Genomic DNA, 18,562 nt, shown 5'->3' with positions numbered 1-18,562 from the left:
AATCAGCTCCTAACTGTCATTTTTCAAACACAGCCTGTGAGATGACAGTTGGGAGCTGATTGGCTGGCACCTTATCACTTTCTTATCACTTTTCACTCTGTCTCCTAACACTGCTTAGTAAATAGACCCCCTAGATCTTGTACCTTCTGTCGGCAAAGGGGAACTGAAGTGAAGGAATTATAGAAATTAGGGGAAAGAAAAGTGAAACTTAACTATGAACAAATGTGGGGAAGCTTGTATTTCAAGTTACGGGTCATTGACCATGGACCATACTGAAAGTGTTCAAAGGTGCAAATGTGCATTAAAACCACATCAGCCGATCCACAATTAGCCTTCCCCTGTCAGGTGCAAGTTACACAATGAGAGCCAATGTCTGGTTTCTTGCTGCTGTCGTCCTGCAGATTTATAACTCACTTTGCGGCGTCCGACGATCGCCGTAGTTCGCAGCAAGTACAGTTTTACCGAGCGATTAAACAGGAAAAGCAAGCGGTGAATGCTAAACGCAGCCGATGACAAATTGGCAGACTCTCAGTTTTACTCTATGATCTCTTAACAGGGATCAAGCAATGGTAGAGAATAGCTCGGCCTTGCTAAACTGCATTTACACTATAAACTGTAACGTACAGTCACACACTGATAAAACCGCTAAAGCAATGTCACAGACAGTAAAGCAGATCCCGGTCCCACCTCTTCTAAGTGATAAAAATGGTGACATGCAGCTTTCTATTGTGGCAAGACTCCGACGGTCTTTATTCACAAGCATCAGACGAAAACATTCTCTTATAAGAGGCTTATAGTTCCGAATATCTTAAAGGCCGCATCTTCTGGCCACCCACGTCCCCCCACGGATGCCGTGTGCCTTTGTTAATTCCTAATAAGCATGCTCAATTGCCTATCTATGTCATTACCATATCTACACGGGTTCATGTTCTAAACAGGAAACAAAAACACAGAGAGAGTGAGATTTGAATGTTTTTGAGTTTTATTATTTCGCTATTAAACCTTCGCCTCCCATCTGCTGGCTGTACGTCTACCCCTTTATAAATAACGGGGGGAAAAAAATAGATTTAAACTAGATACAATCAAAAGCTTCAATGTTATTTAGTTTTAAAATAAATGATTTCCCTACCCCCCCCCCATTTCATTGCAGAACGTTCAGAAAAAACTTTAGAACAAAAACTTTGAGCGAGTGAGCGCATCGCAGCCAGTTTTTCGCTTGTAGAAGTGAACAAGTTAATATTTTAACAAGCCCATTTCATAAACAGTTCTAAAGTCACTTAAATGATGCCATTATGGGCTGCTTTTTCTGCTGTATCTATTTGTAAACCATGTCAAAGGCAGATTTAAAATGTTTATGCCATATTTTAGTCATTTTATTACTGCAAATTGGATCTATGTAAACATTTTTTTTTTCCCCTACGGAGAAGGGGTGTCTCCGAGGTCTCGCAGCTCTCCCAGAGATGAAGCCTCTTTGTCCGGCTCGCGTCCCCCTGACTGCAGATCTCTCGCTGTGCCTCCTGGCGCTGAAGTGGTTAAGTTCATTAGATAAAAGCGTCACATTAAAGATGGTGACAATCGGCTGAAACAGATTGCCATCTGCTGTCTGAGATTTTATGCGGCCTCTGAAACTCTACGAGCAAGACTTCTAGTGCATTTGCATAAGCAAACGGATGATTTAAACGCGGCTTTTCCAACTGGTGGCCCCCGGGCCAGGTGTGAGGCAAAGGGATGTGTGTGACGTACTCTGTGTCATAATATTCGGCATAAGGACAGAACCTATATTCAACCCTCTACATGGGACTACTTGGTCGGCGCTGCTCGGCTGCAAGTTACACGAAGACAATGGCTGAATTTAGTTTTATTCAGTTTGGATAACGTAACATTTGATTAGGAAGCAGTATTTCCTCGTTCGCAGCGTATTGGGATTTATTGCGCTATGACAAAAATAACGTTGAAGAAAGTGTCAGAATCCACGTTACGTCTGCAGTTCTCTCTCTCCGTGCCTTCATTATATTAAAAAGTAGTCTTTAAAAATGTGACCGTCAATGGTCTCCGTATTAAAAGGCTCTGCCTTATTTAAAGAAGAAAGGTAATTTAAAAAAGCAGGTTTTATCGGCAGTAGACTTCAAGAGGCATGGATTACTTCTGTAGCCTTTGGGATCATCATTGGTGGTTCTGCCAAAGAGCCATAGTGAGACCTAGGAGTCTATGTACTAAGCCTGGGAGAGAGAGAAAGTGGACGGAGATAAAGTACCAACCAATCAGCTCCTAACTGTCATTTTTCAAACACGGCCTGTAGAGTGACAGTTAGGAGCTGACTGGTTGGTACTTCATTACATCTCCTCCTTATTGCTCACCCAGAGCTTTCGGGCTCATTGTACTAGTTTGCCCAGGTGAGCAGCGTTACATACAATGCAGCTCTGCTACACATATGGAGAATAGCTTACCATTGCCACCTCTAAGATGGCTCGGGATTATTACCATACATGTATACACTAGCTCTGCCCTGACCTGTCACAAAGTGACGAAGGCTATGCCCTGACATCTCGCACACCCTTGCAAAAGCAGCAATAACAAGGCAGCTGGAGAAGAGATGAGACCTTTCTTCCATGCAGACATATTTATCAACATTTCATGAAAAATAAAATTCTAGCGGTACTAATTTGTGAATCAGAAAACACTGGAGGGATCATTTACTTAGAGCAGGGATGGGGAACCTCAGACCCGGGTAAGGCCCTCGGAATCATTTGGTCTGGCCCTCTGAGCTTTTTTCTGCTAGCCTCATGTGGCTAGCAGGGTGCCTAGAATGGTGCCCTGCAGCCAGAATCTATACAGCAGTGCCGCCTGGAGAGTCCTTAGGACGCTTCAGACGGTCACCCCATTGCCCTTACAGCTCCCTCAGGATGCTCCGGACATTGCTGTAATCACAGGCGATTGTGGCCCCGCCCCCGTGTGACATCACTTGGAGGGGACGTGGCCTGCACCAGGCCGGCGAATAAGGTTATATATATCAAAATGGCCCTCGGCAGAAAAGAGGTTCCCCACCCCTGACTTAGAGCAACTTTACTCTGCACAGCAGATCTATATACATTCAATTTGCCTAACTGTAACATGCTTGCCTACTTCTGAAAGAGCATTTCAGCATACCTCTCAACATTTCCAAATGGGAAGGAGGGGCAGGGGGCGTGGCTTCCGGAAATGGGGTGGAGCCAACTGAAACCGGGGCGGAGCCTCATGGCTTCCCTCATTTTCATCACTTTGGGGGCATGCCCAGCACTCTCCGAGATGATGGGCAGCCCCAGGCTCTCCCTACACAAGAGAACAGATGACGTGCGCATGCGCACGGCATCTGTTCTCCTCCTCCACACCCGCTGCTCTGCTATGCAGGGCAGCGGTTTGTGCTTTCCCCAACTTCCCCCCCACCGCGGGACACTGCGGCCCGCGGGCGGGACAGTCCCAGAAAAACGGGACTGTACCACTGGAAGAGGGACAGTTGGGAGGTATGTTTCAGGGAGATTATGGTAGTAACACCTGTGCGTGCTGTAGCGGGCGTGTGTTTCTCTGTCTGAGAGGCGTGTCATAAATGAGCCACAAAGCAGTTACATAGTGTTTTTTTTTTTATTATTTACTTTGTAGTTGGTACAGGGGTACAGACCTTAGCCAGATCCCCAACCTGCTGCTTAACCCTACCCCTGTACCCTTGATTGGCCCACCGCCCACTCTGCAGGACATGTAGGGATGTCCTTCAATGGGTGAAATCATAAATGTTTTCTCTTCGATGGTTTCATGCCATTGATGCTAAGCAATGATGGCACCATCGATGGAGACCTTCAATGGCTAACACTCCAATGTCCATTTCTAATATACTGTATATTATAATAATAATAATGTAGGATGTTTTACCATAGGTCTGAGTGTGCAGTAAAATCATGGTACACTCTAATTATAGTATCTTAAATAGCCCCCACTAATTCTCTCTCTTTTACCAGGTTCATGTAATTCATCACACATCCCCTGTAATTCCATCACAGCCACTCATGTAGCCATCAATGTGCTGGAGAGCTGTGGCCATTTTATAGTAGCACACATCCTCCTTACGCTTCTCCCCAGTGTTTCCTCCATGGTGGGTGGAGATTGATCACATCATCACTGTGTTGTGCACAACCAGCCTGGCCTCAGGGAGATCGCTAGATACTTCAGGGAGTCAGGGAGCCCTCCACTATACTAGGGAGTCTCCCTGATATTCGAGGGAGTCGTCAACTTTGAATTGTAAATGTCACCGCATCGTTCACATAGTCACACTCACATTGTGCATGGTCAGGGTTCGCCTGGGCATCCGCTGTGCGTGGTCAGTGCAGTTAGGTAGTGGTTATCCTCGAGGTTGTATAAGATTTCGCCCTATGCTGCGCGGCATTCTCCTAAATCTATGCACATTGTCTGTCCTTTCCAGCTCCTTTAAATATATTGTTCTGTAAAATTAATTTTGCAGACTGTGCCATCATTGTGCCTGTCCTGCAACATAGGAGCCAACTTTTTAAAATGATGGTGTTGGTTGATGTCCCCCCCCTTCCCTATAAGACTGAACAATGGCTGGTATAGAGATGGCTGGTGAAAACATACATATTTGGGGTGCCCAGCACCCACAGATCTGGAGCTTATGTCCCGCATTAAGGGCCTAATTCAGACCCGTACGCGAGCGCTGAGCGCTCGCAAGCGGGTCAATGGTGCCCTAATGCGCATGCGCACGACGGAGGGAGCTCCGTCGTGCGCATGCGCCAGACCCGCATAGCGACAGCCAAGCTGTCGCTATTTGTCTCGCACCAAAGGGGGCGTGCTGTCGATGGTGTGTGACAGCACGCCCCCTTTGGTGGGCGTGCCGGGGGCGTTGCTGCCCACACGGAGGCGTTCCCATGGGAACGCCTACCGTCTGGGTCCGGCCCCACTGACATCACTAGTGATGTCAGTGGGAGTGCTTTTGGCTCTGATAGAGCCAAAAGCATTCCTGGGCTTGCGGCAGCGAGACCCTACTGCAGGGTCTCGTCGCAAGCCCGATGGTCGCGATGGTCATGACCATCTTTTTGGCCGCTCGCATAAGCTGTGGGTGGTCACCCACAGCTATGCGAGCGGCCAGGAGGCCGCTCCATTTTTAAGTAGGAGGGCCCTGATTCAGAGCGAGCGCTCTGGTCAGAGCGTCCGGCTCTGAATCAGGCCCTAAGTCAGCACTTCCACAAGTCTCCCCATTACCTCAAGCAACATGTGTTTCCATATTTCTTTGCACAGCAAATAGACCTTTGTGATGTCTCGACAGCTCTTGCAGGTTATTTGCGGAGCTCCGCCATTTTTAAATGACCCTTACTAATTATAAATAACCCCGAGGTTGAGTGAGGCATATAACAGTCACTTCTTAAATGGCACTAGTATTTTAAGATGGCAAGTTTAAAAAAAATTCACAGAAGTTTACATTTAATTCCGTCACTAATTTCATAGTATTTTGAAATGAGCCCAAGTACTTCAAATATCGTTAATACTGTGGGGTAAATTTACTAAGAATCGTGTTTGGGTGAGATTAAACCAAACGCGTGAGTTTCCCAGACCAAACTCGCAAGTTTACCAAGAAATGAGTTTTGCAAAATCGTGTTTTTCGATTGGCGAATGCAAACGTGTTTTGTCGTGCGAGTTTTAGGCTCATGTGAGAATGGCGCAAAAATCACAGCTTTTCGGAATAGTTATGGGGAGGAGGAATGATGAATTCCTCTGGTAATTAGGTAGAACTCTACCTCCAGAGAATTTTTAGGTATGATGAATAGGCCCCACAGACTGAAAATTACCAGTAACCAGAAAGTGAAACACAGCCAGAAGCTGATGCAGGGCCCAGACCGAGGGGGGAATATGCTGTGTCAGGGAATAGGTCCAGTTTGACTTGGTCATACAGATGGAATATGTTGTTACAGTTCATCCAGAACATCTGTTTGACTTCACCATCGGCCATTGCATTCAGGTTCAAACACATCTAAAAAATTGTGGCCTGAGCAGTGTCTGTGATACCTACAGTACATTACCTCATGTTCTACTTAGTTTATTGCTCCTGGGTCCTTGCAGACTGGTGGTAGAGCCTCTGAAATCCCGGCCACTGTGAATAGCAATGCTGGTATATTCTGCCATTTTTGCTTCACACAAATCAATGCAGCTGATTAAGCACCATTAAAAAACATCATCATTGTTTTTTCCCACTAAGTGCAACTTGAAACACCTGTGAAAACATCCAAACTCACGCAAACACTCCCCTCAGGAGGTCGTCTATTATTAAAGTCTACTTCGTTGAGAGTTTGGTCATTTCTCATGCGAGTTTCAAAACTCGATTCTTGGTAAATTTCCGTGTTGTATGGATCCCTATGGAAAGTACATGCGAGTTTGGCCGATGGTGTATTGGATTGTGTTTTGTAAACTCATGTTTTGATGTCTGTTTTCCTGCAAGTCCACAAGTGTTTGCCCTTAGTAACTTTGCAAGTCGGAAAAACAGGCAAAACTCGCGTGAGATTGCAATCTTTTCCCAACACGATTCTTAGTAAATGTACCCCTATGTGCGTGTTTCATTTTTTTTTATAAATATTCCACAAAGACAACATTTAAATAACTACAATATGATTCTAAATCAGGCCAAATTGGTGCGTTTATTGCCAGTTCTGGAAGGCTCACATACACATAAAATCAGACTTTAATTTTGAAAAAAAAATATTGTCAGGAAGAGAAGAGTGTGCGAGGATCACAATCGGCATGGCGTGACACCCGTGGGGGCGTGTCTGCTCCACCCATAGGCGTGTCTAGTGCTGTCCATGGGCGTGTCAGGTGGGAGAGGGAGGTTAGGTACAGGCACCAGGGAGGGAGGGTTAGGGTAGGGAGAGGGGGAGGGTTAGGATACCAATCGAGAGGTGTTGGTAGCTTAACCCTGTTGGGATGCTCGCATTGAGATTTTGACTGCCAGGATCCAGAGTGGCGGCATTTCGTACCCATCCCGCTCATAACAACCTATCAGCTTCTAACTGATGTTATAAAAGGTGCTAGATGAATGATAGCTAGAAACTGGTTGCTATGGGCAACTTCACTTGTTTCCTTTAGGTTTGATGCATCTCTCCCTATCTCTCAGCCCCTCCTTTGCAATTGTCTGTCTCTCCCTCTCCCCACCTCTCGCCTTACTGCACCTTCCACTATCCAACCCTCTCTTGTGCAATAATTATTCAATCATTGTCTACCATGACCTTACGTAGCCTCAAGTCATGTCCCTGTGCCTCCCAGAAGCTCAGGAGGCACAGCGCGGACCCGGGAGTCTGGGAGGGCTCCCAATTTTCCAGGAGAGCAGCCAACTATGCTTAAAAGGAAACTACACAAAAAAATTTGCCGATGACATTTCTTATCCTCCATCTGATAATAAGATGATAAATAATCTGCTCGCAAGGCGAAGATATTTGCTGGGCTGAATCGAACAGATAGTAGCCCCCTCCCACCTCCCTTCCCCATCCGCCACAAGAGAACATGCCAAGTAGCCAGGGCTAGTGTTACTGTCTCTTTTTTGTTGCAACAATGTTGTGGCTCTCAAAATCATGACTCCTATTGAGAATCTCAACGTATGAAGTAGCAGAATAAAACGTAATAAACATATTCGTGAGTTATCTTTATTGTAATTGGAGGATGCAAAATTAACTAAAAACAAAACATGTGAGTGGATATCGTCTATAGATTCATAGGAAGAAACCACACCTGTCTGTTTATTTTTTTTACAGTCTATACGGCTTCAGCGGCTGTCACGTCGGTGAGACGGGGAATGTTTTTCACCCTCCTTGCGTGAAAGATCTTTTCTTTTTTTTTTTATCCCTTCTTTCCTTTTCTTAAACAAGTCCTAGTTAATTTAACAGCTGTGTAAATATTGATAAGATAACAATAGAATTCGTTCCCAACACATATGGCTGAGGCAATTCAATGAAGTAATGTTTCCACGCTAGCATTAATTAAGCTGCTAGCGTTCGAAAGCTATTAATGATCAATACCGGCTATAGAGCAGACGAATGCATGTATTTATATTAATTTAATGCCAAATACTGTGTACACACCGACGAATAGCCAGCTACCAATAAAGTGAACGCAGCTGTTCTTTTTAAAAAAATGTATCTTAAAATGGGAACTGGAATATAGGGAAGTAGAATTGTTCAATATGTTGCATTAAATGAAATAGAATTGTATAACGTTTCTAATTACTCTTTGTTGGTACCGGTCGTACGGTAGTGCGCCGACCACAAACGCTCTGTACTTCCTCCAGTCTGTCACTGACTTACAATTGAAGCAGCCATGTCGTAGTCTGAACCAATATTAGAATATATTCATTTTAGTAAGTATCTTAGACAGGCAGGACATTCTACGTTCTCATGTCTCCCATCAGCAGCTCCTGTCTGTCACCCACCAGGTTCATTGATTGCTGATTTACTGACTCTCCCTCCCCCTCTACTTGCTTTTAATGCTGCTACAAAGCCCTTCCCCTGGTGTACAGCCGGGCGTCCGAATGTGCATGGACTGAGACACCCACTTTCAGCGTTTATAGACACTGTGATAACGATTGGCGCGTCTTTAGGTGCCACCATCGGTCACACCATCGAAAGTTGCCCTATGCTTGGTGCAATTTCTCCATCCGAGATTTCCAATGCGAGCGATAAATCGCCTTGCAGGCAGTCACTTTCTGCGCCACACTCGCGACACTTCCATAACACGCCCATAGGAGGTAGCATCTCCGTGTATCTGATCATCCACCTCCCATTCATCGCCCAGGAGCACATTTCTAATACGTTTCCGGGACTGTGAGTCTGAATCAGTACAGCGACTCTGTGCACAGACCATTCGGGACACAATACAAAAACATTGCGTCACTGTGTCTGACTGTTTTGGTAAAAAAGATAGACAGCTAAATGGTCAACAATGTCTAGGTAGACACCAGATGTTAGACAGGCAATAGGTCGACAGGGACAAAAGGTCGACACACTAAAGTTCGATGTGGAATAAGGTCAGCAGGTACAAATGGTCGACAGGGACAACAGGTCAACACAAAAAAAATGGTCGACAAATGTTTTTTTTTCTAACCCTAATCTTCACCCTAACCCTACCCTTGGTGCCTAACCTTAACCTTTACTCCTGGTGCCTAACCGTCGGGGTAAGTGTGTCAGGAACCGTATGGGAAAAAGCTAGGGGGTTAGGGTGGCTAGGGTACAAGCAGGTGAGTGACAGTGCTAGGTCTCCCTATTGCGGCCAAACCCAGGTTTGGCTAGACCTGCCAAGAGGTGCAGAGTCTAACTCACTTGGTGGTCTTTACCAGTGACCTCTCCAGTTGGGATATGGGTTTCGCTGCACCAAGTGAGCAGATCGCGGCACTCTGGACAGGTACCTGGGAGTGACAGGAAGACCGGAACTATATTAGAATGAATTAGCACTGGGAGCCCTAAGAATGTAAAAGCACTAGAGGCCAGTGTGAGAACTAAACAGCTAGGGTACAAAGGATCAGTTAGGACTGAATACTTGAACACAGGAGACCGGCGTATAAACTGAATACTTGAACACAGGAGATCAGCATATGAACTGAATACTTGAACACAGGAGATCGGCAAATTAACTAAATACTTGAGCACAGAATATCAGGGTATGAACTGAATACTTGAATACAGGAGATCAGCGGATTAACTGAATACTTGAACACAGGGGATCAGCATATGAACTGAATACTTGAACACAGGAGTTCAGCAAATTAACTGAATACTTGAGCACAGGAGATCAGGGTATAAACTGAATACTTGAATACAGGAGATCAGCAAATGAACTGAATACTTGAACATAGGAGATCGGCACATGATCTGAATACTTGAGCACAGGAGATCAGGCTATGAACTGAATACTTGAATACAGGAGATCAGCAAATTAACTGAATACTTTAACAAAGGAGATCAGCAATGAACTGAATACTTGAGCACAGGAGATCCAGGTGCTGACTTGCACAGAGAAACACAGAGAAATATGGATACAGGCATGTACTGGGAATTACTAGAGATCCAGCTGAGAGCTAACTAGTAATTAGCATGAAAGCTGACACCACAGGAACACAGGGAGGCAGTTAGAGAGCTGAGCAGATCACTAAAAGACAACACAGAGATTTACAAGAAACACTGGAGTTCTGTGAGAGAGCTGAAGTCAAACGCTGGGAATTAGCATGGGAGCTAATACAAATAACAATGGTGGTCAGCGTGAGGGCTGAAACAACTCACTGTAGATACTTCATGGAAAACACCGAAGAGCATAACAATTACTGGAACAGCGAAGTTGAAAAGCCGTTTCCTGTTCCTGGAGCCAGACTTAAATACCCCTGGGTAGCTGGTCATTGAATCAGAGGATCAGTTGAGTGACCACAGGACTACCATTGGGAGAGACTAGTCAAGTGATATGGACCAACATGGCTGCGCCCTTGCCCGGCACCCCGGAAACCAGGACGCATGCACAGAAGCCCGAGCAGACCCCGGGGAGAATACTGAGACACCACTCATCTCCACTCCCAGCGACAGAACACCTAAGCCCAAGCCCAGAGGTGAGTAGCGGCCAATCCCAGGCCGCGTCCTGATAAGGTGCCTGACCCTAACCGTCTCTTCTAGTGCCTAACCCTCTGGTAAGTACCTAACACTCCCTCCTGGTGCATAACCGTTGGGGTAAGTGCCTAACCCTAACCCTCCAGTAGGTGCCTAACCTTAAAAAAAAAGTGTGGACCATTTGAGTGTTGAGCTTTTGATCTTGTTGACCATTTGTACCTGTCGACCTTCCATGTTGACCTTTAGACCTTTTGTCCCTGTCGGTCTATTGCCTGTCTAACATCTGGTGTCTATCTAGACATTGTCGACCTTATAACTGTTTATCTATAGTCCGGATACCGTGTCTGACATTGAATCAGGATCATAGTAAGTCGCTCTACCCTTCACGCCATGTACTTACCTCCTGACCCCACCCTGCCTTTGGCTATGTCATTATGTTAATTGTTATCCTGTGTTGTCCTATGTTTTGATGAATGATTGTCTTTTGTAATCTCTGTACGGTACTGCAGACACCTTGTGGCACCATATAAATACAATTATTATTATTATTAATAAAGTAATTAAATTAAGCCGTTCTGTAAGAAATCCGTAATGTCACAGTTTGTATGCGCTTCTGAAGCAGAACATTCCCAAATATGGCAAATCTTCTACATTGATGTGTTGGGCCCCCCGACGTTGGGTGCGTTTCATAGTCAGGGATCCCCTTTAGAAGAAAAGTTTGAACTCTCCAGATGCTGTCACTTAGAACCTTGCTTCCAGCTTTTAAGCCCCCGTCTAAAATGAATAATTGATCTCAAACCGAGTAGCCCCAAGGATTCCATTGATCACAATTAGGTAAAGTAAAAGTAATGTCACCTGATTACACCGGACCTGTTCTAATTTCAAACTTTTGGGTGTTTGACTTGCAGAAATAAATTGCAGGCATCTGCCTCCACAGCTGGCTCTTTTCTTCTATAACGCCTTTCGCCATTAAGATACCATATGCTGCTTAAAATAATAATAATAAAAAAAAAAAAAGATGAAATTATCCCCAAGAATCGTAACCAGAAGAATTGAGAGAGGAAATGAAAGAGACAGGCAGAGTAGCGATGCTGTCCCTGCTATAACTGAACAGCTCCTGGCTGAAGTGATGTTAGAAGTGACCGTCTCTGTGTTGCAGATATGGGGGACGAGAGTGGAAGATGTGTGGGCGCACAGCAGCAAGCTATGATGAGGGATAGGAACCTTGGCTCAGCTATGAAGGACTGCCCTTACTGTGGAAAAACCTTTAGGACTTCACATCACCTAAAGGTGCATTTGAGGATACATACAGGTAAGGACCCAGGAGAAGAAGGTAGATTTGAATTTGAATCTGGTTTTACGTGAAGTCTTATGATTTTACTAGAAACAGGGCTGAACAGCCGCCATGTTCTGTGAAGGGTCACCAAGTCCCCCCTGCCTGTGTACGTTTTATATGCACTGTCCAGAGACGGCGTTAGTACCAATGCCCCCAGCTGACCATCTCTGCATTGCCTGTGCCTGAGGAGCAACAAAATCACTTTGTAATTTGCCCATATGCCTTGGCGGCGCTCTTCTGCCACCGCACAAAGAAGCATGCCCAATAGTAATGCCATCACTTTTGAATGGATGTTTATTGGGAGGTTCATTTGCTGCTATTGCCAGGAATGGCTGAGTTGGTAAAGGCTAGCAGCATTTCCTAACCACTTGCAGTCCTTGCATTTCATTGCACAGCTTCTCGCTTTACTGGTAGCACTGGAACCTTAGTGGGATTGGGGCAGCCCTTGGCATTAACAGCCTGTCGTTGGTAAATTGGTTGGGAGACACATGGAATTAGCAGAACAGCCCAGGATGAGGAGAGTTAAGAACTTGAAGTGAGTGGCAGCTGGTCAGTTATGTATTGCCCCTTACTGCTGGGAACACCCCACTTTCCAAGTGTCACTCAGATCTCCATCATTATCAGTTATATATCAGTGGACGACCTTAATCTGTTAGTGGCGTAAGGCATATAAGAAATTTACAAGATCTCTTAGGATCTATGCTGTATGTACAGTAATTTGTGACCTTTTTGATCAGCTCAAACAGTTGTTTGTTCTTTGAGACATTGTGATTGTCTTGGATCCTCAAGGGCCGTAGTTTACATGTCATACATTAATTGGTGAGGGGGTTTATGTAAAGTACTTCTTTTGAGGTTTTACAACAGACCCCTTAAAAAAGGGCCAATGGAAAAGAAGAGTCTGTACAAATCTTGGCTACCTTTGAAGCTGAATAGAAGCCACCAGAGAACATACTTCATGAAGGGTAAAAAATACGTAGGAGGCAGCTGTACAAGAATTGGCGTAGACAGGCGATAAGCAGGGAGGGGAAGAAAGATGACAAGTTCCATTTGCTGACATGCAAAAATAGTGTCCAAAGGGAGCATTTTCCCCTATTTTTCTGCAAACATGCCCGATTTTACAGGACACGCGGGGATCATCGTGTTAAGATGGCAGCATGTAAACTATTACCACGTACTAACTGGGGAAGCTGGGCAGATTGGGGCGTCCCTAGCTAAGAATGAGCTGTGCACCTAAATGTAGAAATGAAATACCATTGTGCAGGTTGAATTTCTCAATAGTTGGTGAAGATGGTGAGTCCATGGTTAGTGTGTGGCCTCAGGCCCTAATTTTCCTGTACCCAGGAGGTGCAGCGCATTAGGAGACAAAGGCCCTCATTCAGAGGCGCACGCTCTGAATGAGGGCCGCCCTCCATTATTATGGAGCGTCCTCCTGGACGCTCGTATAGCTGTGGGTCACCACCCACAGCCTATACGAGCGTGCAGTTTGATGGCCGCGATGGCCTTGACCATCGCGACCATCGCCACTGCGAGCCGGAGCCTGCGGTTGAGTTTTTCAACCGCAAGGCCCGGAGTGATTTTGGCTCTATCAGAGCCAAAATCACTCCCACTGACATCACTAGTAATGTCAGTGGGCCGGCTTCTGACGGTAGGCGTTCCCTTGGGAACGCCCCAGTCAGGGAGGCACGCCCACCAAAGGGGGCGTGCTGTCAATCAACATCATCAGCACGCCCCCTTTGATCAGACACAACGAGCGAAGGAAAGTCCTTCGCTCGTCGCATCTGGCGCATGCGCACGACGGAGCTCCCACCGTCGTGCGCATGCGCAGTGCACAACATCGACCCACTTGCGAGCGGACAGCCGCTTGCGAGTGGGTCTGAATCAGGCCCAAAGATTTTCGGGTGGGACGACTTTTGTACTACCTACCGTAGGTACCTTCCTAGGCGGAAAGCCCGTTTCTAGGCACACAGACCCCTTTGTATTAAAAACATGCAAAACACCAAAGGAACAGTCATGACGTCTTGACGTCTTCTCACTCTCGTGATTACTTAGGACATAAATGAAGTTGGAATGAGTTAGATTTTAGGAGTAAAATCAAAAAGTGTACATGAATAATGCACGTGGCGCTGAGCGGTAAGAGCAGGACTCCTGAGGTGCAGAGTATTTAAGTATGTGCAACTGCACATATTTGCTAAGGTCTCATTATCCATTTCAGCAGAAGCTTTGAAGCTTGTGCAGGCAGAACCGACACATCTGCGCTTACTAGTTATTTAACAGTTATCATGTCGACATGATTGCTGTCGACCATCTGACCTGCTGTGGTGGGAGCATTTCCATACAGTATTGTGATCAGTGACTATAGGGGCTTATTGATAATGGGTGCAGGGTGTGCGGTGCCCACGGGCCCCTGGGTCCATGAGAACCCACACCGCACACCCTGCACCCATATTATATTTACCACTCCGGAGTCCCATGTCGGCGTCGGTGTCAGCACTGTAAAAAATGGCTGAAACATGGCCGCCACGGCCATTTTTATGTTGTTTTGCTCATGCGCAGAATGGAAAACACCGGTAAAATGGCTGCCGCACCATTTTCCCGGTGACCTGCACTTGCGCTGTAGACTCTGCGCACAGACTAGTACGCAGAGTCTACCGCTGCTGAGCTGCGCTCAGTGCGCTACCGGCCGCCGGGGATAGATGAGGGGGCCCGGGATGGAGACTGCACATGGACCCCCTCCACTCTTGAAACACCAATGAGTGACCGGTCGTCTATAAAGAATATACTTACTGCAATCAATAGAAACATAAGTTACACTACATCTATACAGTCCTAAAACAGTAGGATTATTGAAGGTGATGTACCGTATAACTTATATATTTTCCACTATCCCATCCTCGGTGATTTCAGGAATACGCAACATTTCTTGGCTGTTTTTGCCCCTATTCTTTACCCCCTATAGTGCTTCCAGGTTTTACAGGTCAAATAGGTTAAGACTCTAAATTGATTTTTGAATGTGTCAGCATTAGTGAAAACAGCAGACTTATTTAATTCAGTATTTATTACCCATTTATGTCCTTTTCTTTTCATATCCACGGAAAGGGCAAGGCTTCCTCATTTGTCGGGCATAAATGTTTTGCCCCCTCTGTCACAGGCAGCTGGATCACATTATCAGACTCTGTTTAGTTCACCTCCGTCTGCTTTTCTCCAAAACTGTATTTTTTTCTCTTTTTTTATTTTTGTGTAATTTCTCTTTTTTTTTTTCCGGCTTGTAACAATGCAGTGCTTGCGATTTCTGGCTTAATGACATCCCAAACTTTTGTTGGGAATAATTGATTGAATTTAAATTTCTTTAAAAGTTTAAGAGGTAATGTTACAGTATAAATTTCATACCAAACACTAAGTAGGGAAATATCCATTAGCGAAATTAACTACAGTTTCTAGGTAGCTAACAATGTTCAGTATACAGTAGGGCATGGCTAATGAACACTGCAGTGGGTGATATTTCATTATATAAATTAATGCTCACATTTTAATGGGAAAGTCACATAATGAATCTCGGCTTCAGTGACAGCAATTAGAGGCACAGATTGTCCCCTTCTGGACAAGACACTGTTTAGCAATAAGCAGCTGTGTGGAAGATCTCCAGGTTTACAACTTATATATATATATGCTTTGGGGGCAAATTAGTATACAATTTATATTAATGTACTGAAACTTCACTGTAACCTAACCGGCCATCCATCTCTTTTTGCATTTACTTAAGTAAAGAGATTTGAAAATGCTAACTAAATATTACAAGCTATACAGAAGTATATCTTGTAAATCTCAGTTTAACAAAAAAATGAAATCAGATTAAACTCTTAAGGTTGAATATTGGGCAGGAATCAACATAGATCCAGTAAATAAATATAAACTAGTGTAAGGTAGGTTAAAGACATACAATTGACAGTTAAAACATTATTGAATTGTAAAGTATCATTGTCAAAAATATATATTTTTTAATATTATAATCAAAATGTTATAAAATATGTGTATACATAAATATATACAACATATAAAATATAAAATTTTGTCAGATATATATTTAAAAAATTATATTTTTTGTATTTGACAATAATATATATTCTCATACGTATGTTTTTTTTTTAATAATACACTTTTCAGAACTGGTAATATAATGGTATGGTAAACTTTATACTTTAAAAAACTATATCTTCTACAAATCCACCTAGTATTATTGTGAATTCAAATACTGTTATATTATTGCTTTTTGGGGTCATGTACATTTGAATATAGTTGGTCAGGTACATTTTTTTTTATTCACTTTTTATTTATTTTTATCTTTTTTTCTGACACACCCATTTTTGCAAACACATATAACCCACAAATAAATGGCCATATATGAAGCAGAAAAGTAAAATCTATTGTTCATTCTCAGGGCACTATCATCGTAGTCAGATGAAGATCACATGCAAGGTCAAAAGAGGACTTCGACCACTTGCATTTACTGACATCTTGATTGACATCCAATAGATCCCAGTTAGGTTTTAAAATACATAATTAGCTGTTAAAATGGTCTATTTTAAACACAAAGTGGATCCTTGGATTTTTGCATTTCCCATTTCAAGAGAGCTTTTCCGACCCACCAATTGCCCTTGTAGTTCCAATCAACAATCTGGGAGTTAAAAACTTAAAAGCCTTTTCCAATGGTAAATGAATCCTGAAGGAGTTGAGAATCTGCTGTTCAGTGCAACTCTGTCTCAGCTTTTAAATGCTTTAATTTCTAGATTGCTCCTCATAGAAGGGATAGTGGTCATATAATTTCTTGTTTTGCAAAAACCTGAATATTTTTCTTAAAGATAGAGATTTATCTGAATAAATCAAGAGCAGTCACAAGGATTTTACTGCCAAACAAAAACTTGTTTAGTCGATGTAGCTAATTTGCTAATGTTAGCAAACAGAGAACTGTTTTGATTAAAGACGCATTAATTGACTTTAGATTAAATTGTTCTTTGGTCACTTATATGAAACCTAAGTTTTGTCAAGGAACAGTGGACCTCATTCAGAGTCGGTCGTTGCGGCCACACGGTCGTACGCCACCGATGTTCGCTAAACTGCGCATGCGTAAAATTCGCAATGCGCGTGCGCAAACTAGCTATTGCGATCAGAAATTACTCTCTCCTTCAACTTGGCCAGGTCGTTAGTTTGAGTGACAGGATGAGGCGTTTGTGGGTGGTAACAGGGGAAGGTGCTTGTGAACGGGGGAGTGGAGATCCGAGCGCAGGCGTGCCTGACTAAGCAAATGGCGTTTTATGGGAGTGCATAATTAACTAAGTAGTTTCATGGCACATGTGACATGGGAGGTTTTTACACTGACTTCATCGTAGTGCTTAAGAGAGGGTATGGTCAACCTTAAGCTCTACGACCAGCTCCGATGGTCTCGATTAATCCTTATATGCCCTGAGATGACGTGTAATGCGAACACAAAGGGGGCGTATTTTTAGTGTTACGGCCGCATCCTCCCCTCGCTCGTCCAGCTAACGATCCCATCTTAATGACGCAACTTGCGAGCGCTTCATTTGCATATCCGGACCCTTTTACCTTACGACCGTGCGGCCACAACGACCAACGACGAATGAGGTCCAGTATGTAATTTGTGAAAGTTGCAAGAACTTACTGAAACATGTAACACTCAAATCCATTGAAAGATTTGGCACATGTACACTTAGAGATTAATTGATTTGATCAAAAGTTTTATTGCGCAATTCTCATATTACACTAAAGTCGACCAGCATTGGTGCCAAAGTGAGCTTTTCGTGAAAGATGCATAAAGATACTTTGAGACTTATGAAATAGTGGTTGATCTGCTGGACTCCTGAGAGAGCCTGGGGATCTTCCTGAAGCCAAGTCACATAGAGAAGCAGAAGTTGGTAGGCGATGGGTACACTTTACACATAAGCCTTAACCTGACGCGTTTCATTACATGTTTTGTACAAAATAAAAATTCTGAATATTCAGAAGTTTGCTTACTATTGCATATACTAGGAACTTGTAAAATGGAAGCACTAATGGTTTTAGCACAGTTGAATATTTTGCAGGATATGGCACAATTTATTAAGCTTGTCAGTCCACATTGGTTTGTGAACAGTCTGTACATTAGATATAAGGCAGCAAATCATATTGTGTTGGTCTCGACTAGCAGTTAATTGCATCAAATTTGCAAATGTAAAAAAGATACATTAAACCCCACTCCTCAAATAATTTTAACAGATTGGGTTGGAACAGATTCACATCTGTCTAAACACAACCTCGTGGAATGTACTCATCTGAAGTAATGATGTCATTAATTACACAGGTGTTGTTGAACTTGCTGTTATGTAAATATAATTTATATATATATATAATGTTGTATCCTTTTATCTTTATTGTATTATTTTGTACTCTAATCGATTTGGGGTTGGTGTAGTGAGAGAAAAAATGTCTCTGTGTGCACATTCCTTTTGTGGGAAAAATATATTTAATGAAGTTGCACTGAGCAGCAGGTTCTTGGGAGCATTTAAGGCTGGGGTTCTTAGGTGAATAAGCTTTTAAGTAATTACCCAGTTTATTATTATTATCG

At 43.7% G+C, this 18,562-nt stretch overlaps 1 protein-coding gene across 9 annotated transcripts in view; it reads left to right on the top strand.

The window, feature by feature from the left end:
* Nucleotides 1-18,562, top strand: part of ZNF536 (zinc finger protein 536) — a 640,597-nt gene that overhangs the window by 349,150 nt on the left and 272,885 nt on the right. For 8 of the 9 annotated variants that reach the window (XM_088451057.1, XM_088451058.1, XM_088451060.1 and 5 more), the window contains one exon: nucleotides 11,770-11,922. The exons of the other annotated variant lie outside the window; for it this stretch is intronic. In XM_088451057.1, the coding sequence (XP_088307183.1) occupies nucleotides 11,770-11,922 (153 nt within the window). The remainder of the gene's footprint in view (nucleotides 1-11,769; nucleotides 11,923-18,562) is intronic. 9 annotated transcript variants of the gene reach the window in all.

This window comes from Taudactylus pleione, unplaced genomic scaffold, assembly GCF_031769625.1.
Source record: "Taudactylus pleione unplaced genomic scaffold, aTauple2 ptg000537l, whole genome shotgun sequence".
Lineage (NCBI taxonomy): Eukaryota > Metazoa > Chordata > Amphibia > Anura > Myobatrachidae > Taudactylus > Taudactylus pleione.
Note: the sequence above shows the minus strand (reverse complement) of the source record. Positions and strands in the feature narration are given on the sequence as shown.